Here is a 5,879-nt window from a genome sequence, read left to right on the forward strand (position 1 = left end):
CTTGAAACTTTTCGCTGTTATTAATTGATTTTGGGCTGAATACTCTCCGATTCTAACAATGTCTTCTAAACTCGTATTATATGGCGTCATGTAGGATGTAGCAAATTGAACCGATTGGTCAAGCTCAAAAAACAAAAAGAGAATAAGAAAAGAGGGAAGGTATGATTGAAACATAACACACGAAGCACAATGTATGGACAAACAGAACAAGGTATGGATAGATATTGGGCAGATTTTAGACCTCAAAGTATAAGTGGTGAAGTTGGAGAAGCCATATTTTAGTCTTAATGCGAAAGCAAGTTGAGTAACGGATCAAAATTTGGTTGGGAGGATGTGATTATTCTGTTTTGTCAAATAATTAATTCTGAAAGGTCGAGTTATTTCAACATTACTGAAAGGAACAAATAAAGATTTCATAACTTCAGCTCACCAAAAAATATTGATCGAAAATGTGAAAACTTGTCTTGGATAGGACAAGTCTTTTGGCTCGAGAGAAACTTACCTATAATCAAATAAAAGCCTTTGGTTCAGACATCACATGGTGAAGGCTGTTGGGCCATGCCATGGTTGTCGGGTACGATCATACAAGAAAAACTCTCATGATTGATATGCGTCGCATATCATTTTCTCTCTCTCTCTCATCAAATGACTATTGACATATAAGATCTGGTATGATTTTTAACAACTTTTCTTCCAAATTTCTCAGTGAACTCAAATTTCCAAAAGCAAATTTGATATCAACACAGATTGCAAACAAGTAATCACAAACAAAATAGAGATTTCAAATTGTAAACTTTATTTATTAGGTAAAATAGGTACAGCCACACAGGCTAATTAACCAGCAATGCAATCGAACTTATGGACACAGATGAAGTTGAATGGAATGGAATGCAGCACTCAAGCCGTAACAAAAATTCTAACAGATAGGAAGAGGTGCGCCGTTCCAACCCTCGAGGCAACCTAGAATCGGGTCGATAATCTTTCCCTGGCAGATAGCTTGGAACACCCTGTCACACTCCTCGCCCGGTGACCTGACCTTCTCCCCGGTCAGGTACTCTCCTCCCAACTCCTCCCTCACAAATTTGTACAAGGGATAGGACCTGCATTCCGCAATCCTGTTTGGAACTGCAGCATTTCCGCTCTCAATTGCACTCCTTGCACTCTCCACCTCTTTAGGCAAAAGCGTTTTCAGCTCTTCCTCGAAAGCTCCAATCTTTTGGAAGATCGAAGTGCTTGCATTCTTCTCACTCTCGCCATTTGTCAAAGCATGCTCAACAAGCACTTGCCTCAGTTTTTGCATCAATGGATAAGTGGCGCTGCAGGGGTCATCAATGTAGGCGAAAACATACTCCCTATCGACCACTTTGAGCAGATCCTTCTCGCAGAATCTTGAGGGGTGAAGCTCCCCATTTACCCCAGTTGTTAAAGTCCTCTTGGCGACTTGGCTCACCGTGTTCTTTACAGTGTTCCTCAAGTTCTCCTCCAAATGCCTCAAATCGATGGACTGACAAAGCGCAACCAAAAATGTAGAAGACATGAGCTTCAAGATATCAACCGCCTCAGCTGTCTTTCTTGAAGAGATCAACCCCAAAGAGTTAACATCTTGGTTGTGCTGCTCAGCACTCTGGACATGGTTAGTAACCGGATTTGCGAGAAACTGCAGCTCGGAACAATAAGATGCCATGGCGATTTCAGCCCCCTTGAAACCGTAATCCAAGCTAGGATTCCTGCCTCCGGACAGATTTGAAGGCAAACCATTGTTGTAAAAGTCATTGACAAGCTCGGAAAATTGCGCAAACATGAGCTTCCCAATGGAGGCAATCGCCAAGCGAGTGTTGTCCATGGAAACTCCAATTGGGGTCCCCTGGAAGTTGCCTCCGTGCAAGGCCTTGTTCCTCGAAACATCGATCAAAGGGTTGTCATTAACTGAGTTGATTTCCCTCTCAATGGATTTGGTGGAGTAACGAATCACTTCAATTTGAGGTCCTAGCCACTGAGGTGATGTTCGGAGAGCGTAGCGATCCTGCTTTGGCTTCTGCAGGGGATCCTGCTCATGCAACTTCTTAGCAGCTTTCACATAAGAGCTGCCATCCAAAATATGTTCCATAATTGCAGCTGCCTCAATCTGTCCAGGGTGGTGCTTCAACTTGTGCGTCAAGTGATCAGTAAACTCCGGCTTCCCCTGCATCACTTCAGCGAAAATCGCTGACAAAATCTCTGCAAGCAACGCCAAAATGTTGGTCTCGAAAAGAACCGTGGACGCCAAGCCAGAACCAACAGCAGTGCCGTTCACAAGAGCTAACCCTTCTTTAGGCTGCAACTCGAAAAACCCAGAATTGATCCCTACTAGCTCAAAAGCTTCAGAGGCATTGAGGGTCTGACCGTTTGGTCCGACAGCTTTGGAGTTTGGCCTGCCGGTGAGTAAACCGGCAATGTAGGACAGCGGGACAAGATCACCAGAGGCGGTGATCGTGCCCCGTAGGGGCAAGCATGGAGTGACGTTGTTGTTCAAGAACTTGGTGATGGCTTCCAAGATTTCGAATCTTATGCCAGAGTAGCCTTGGAGGAGTGTGTTGATTCTGACCAACATAGCTGCTCTAGTTGCTTGATGTGGCAGTGTGTGGCCTGATTCTGTAGCACTTCCAAACACACCAGCGTTCAAGAATCTGAATCAAGAAAATTAAAGCATAATTAGAAGCCATAATTTGACAATAATTCAAAATTATTAAGGGTTCAGAAAAAAAAATGTCCAACTCCAACAAGAATTTATAGATATAAGCAGCTAAAAGTAGCAAGTTGGTAGCTTCAAATTAACTACCGTAATTGGTTAATTTGTCCAAAATGATTAGCTTAATTAATTTTTAAAAATATATTTTTAAGTGAATTATAACAGCACGTATCTGTGTAAAGTTAAGAGTTTGATATATGCACACTAATTAACTACAGTAATTGGTCCAAAATAATTAGTCCAAAATTATTCGCTCAATTAACTTTGTGTGTGACCGTATGTTAGTATATATATTAATAAAATATCGACATGCATTAGGAACTGTAAATGGATGTTCGGTAAAGTTTAGCTTACCTAATTAGCTCCTTCTGAAGGGCAGCGCCTTGCTTTGTTCTCCGGTGGGAGGTTGCACCAAACCCGGTGGTGACACCATAGCTGTCAGTCCCTTTGCCCATGCTGTCCATGACCCAATCACTGCTGGCCTTGACCCCAGCCCTGGCCGACTCAGAGAGCTCAACCTTGACCCCGGTGTCATGAGTGGCTATTGCTGCAACTTGGGAAATGGTGAGGCTCTCTCCGCCGAGCTTCACCACCGGCTTTCTGTACTCCGCCACCATACGCTTCACTTCATCCAAGTGGCTCCCCTTTAGTGAATCCGCCGCTAGACCCCAGTTCAACGGGTCCTTTTTAATGCACAGCGGGGACTCCACAGCACCGTTCTGGTGGTGGCCGTTTTTCCCATTTTGGGTGATGGTTTCCGCCTCCATGTTAATTACGAAAAACTGAAAACTCGAAAACCTTAAAAACCGAGGGAACTAGAAGTGAGGAAAGTGTTTGAAGAAAGCGAAGAGGGGATCCAAATGTGGTGGTGGAGTGTTGGTTTTTGAGGAGTGGAGGGAGGGAGGAGTTTAAATAGAGGAGGGGGTAAGTGGAAGGAGAGGAGGGGGGGTTGAAACGAGTCATGTATGGGAAGAGGCTTGGTTGGTGAGCATTAAGGGTGGAGAAAGCCACACGCGGGTTGGTTGAAAATTCAATGTGGCCGTGCGATGGTGGGATGATCCAACGGTGGAGAGGCTCTTGCAACGTGGCTATTGAGGTGGACGATTGTACGACCGTAAGCTTGTTGGTTGCTTTGGGTTTTTGGGTAGGAGGAAACGACGCACCATAGGAAAGTGGTTGGTGGGGATTGTTGTGAATGTGTGAAAAGGAAAATATGCTAGGATTTTTCCAACTGCACAAATAAGGTTTAAATTACACAAAAAATACTTGCAAAAGTATAAGATAGTTGTAATATAAAAGTTGAAGCAATATCGTTTTTCATAGAGATGAAATAATAATTCGTATTTAAAGCTAACTCTTAATTAACTATTTAAACATATTTGAGAAAAGGATTTGAGATTGTCAAATTAGAAGATAAAGAATAGGAGAAAACAATGTAAAAGTGAGAAACCATGGCACGGCAACAAAGAAAATAATATAGTTTTAAGAAAAATCAACTATAAATGGAACTAGGGTTTAGCTGTTATCATTAATAATCCTATGCAATTTTATCAATTATTTATGAATTACTAAACACATGCTTTGAAGGTTAGGTTTTTCTAATACAAATTATCCTGAAGTTCAAGCGAGATTGTATTTTTAATATGCAATCCATCTATGATGTTCATATCAAATATAAACATGCAAGATTATCCTAATGGTAGCTAAGCATTATGACAATCAGATAGTTTAAATGCAATGATTAATAATTTAAAACGTGCCTGCATAATTTCATAAGCAAATTGATAAGAACTACGTATTTGTGGCCTCGCCTTGGTTAAAGGAATTAGTTACACATAGTCATATTAAGAATCAAAGGAAATATCATTGGAAAAAAAGTATAACAAAAACACCCTCGTAAATTGAAGTTTGCACATTACGGAAGCCTTATGCCGAGTTCTCTCAATGCCATGTAGAGAAACCCTATACTTGTCCTACTCCAATTGGAAATTCTCCAAAACTCCATCATTTCATCATTTTTCGGTGTACTCAAATCACAAAGTAGTATATTGCTTAATCATAATATAAATAGAGATATATTAAATAATATACACAAAAGTGGACATATCAACTTTATCAACCACTTATATTATAACATGTGGTATATCACCTTGCGTTCTAGAAACATATAAAAAAAATTCTTAAAAAATAGCACCACGTGCGACTCCCGCACTTGACCTGAAAATTTCTTCCACAACCTATTAAATGGCACAAAATAACACGAAAATAATGGTTTTCGGGTCAACACTTTAACTAGTTGGTCGTTATCGGGTTACTCGTTAATATTTACCCCCAGGTAACAGGTTTCAACATGTTAAAAAAAATGTTAGTTTGATAATTTTTAATTACTAAGAAAACCTTACATTAATAGTCATAGGATTTAATCTCACTTATGCAAGGTTAGATCCGTTTCATTGGTCAACGGCGGTCAACGATCAAGGCCGGTCAACAATCAAAGGTGGTCAACTTTGATTGCTAATTATGAATTTTTAATATAATTTGATTTTTTTTGTTCTACAAAATTCCAAAGTACATTAAAAAATTCATAATAATGAATTTACAAGTGTCAAAAATGTGAAAAAAAAAAAATATGTAAATGCTCATAAGTTTTCAAAATATATTTTAATGAAAAACAATAATATCTTAAAACATAAAATAATAAAAAAAAATCAATTGTCACACTCGTAGATGTGTGGCAAGAAACCAGTTGTTATAAAAAGAGTCATTTATTAAAGCAAAGCCTAGTTCTTTATGTTTAGTAGCCTAACTGTTGTTAGTATATGGCCCAAACTTAAATATATAGACACACCAGTAGAAGAAAAGGTAAATTCATTATCATTAGAAACACTTAAGGAAAAATTCTTTTACCAAACAGAACAGCATGCAAACTTGCTTTCTATTTTTACCATTATCTTGTTCTCTCAACCACCCTTAGTTTCTTTTTGTTTTTTTTAATGAAAAAATAATATTATTTATATTAATAGAGAGGGTGGTGATAGGAGCATATTTAGGCGACTTAGTTAGCTTGTTTTCTTAAATTTATAATGTTAGTTCATAGTTATTTTAGTATTTTGAGCTATTTTCATGTGTTTGTAGGTCCATAGGCCTTATG

General features: G+C 39.1%; 1 protein-coding gene across 1 annotated transcript; it reads right to left on the bottom strand.

Moving 5' to 3' along the window:
* Positions 1-776: 776 nt before the first annotated feature.
* On the bottom strand, positions 777-3,495 carry LOC103934948 (phenylalanine ammonia-lyase 1). Its single transcript, NM_001319807.1, is given in 2 exon segments — positions 777-2,666; positions 3,083-3,495. Coding segments are annotated over 2 exon segments (2,163 nt in total). The 3' UTR covers positions 777-916.
* Positions 3,496-5,879: the final 2,384 nt, after the last annotated feature.

Source organism: the organism of the source record quoted next, unplaced genomic scaffold (assembly GCF_019419815.1).
Source record: "Pyrus x bretschneideri cultivar Hongxiangsu unplaced genomic scaffold, Pyrus_bretschneideri_v1 Contig45, whole genome shotgun sequence".
Classification (NCBI taxonomy): Eukaryota; Viridiplantae; Streptophyta; class Magnoliopsida; order Rosales; family Rosaceae; genus Pyrus; species Pyrus x bretschneideri.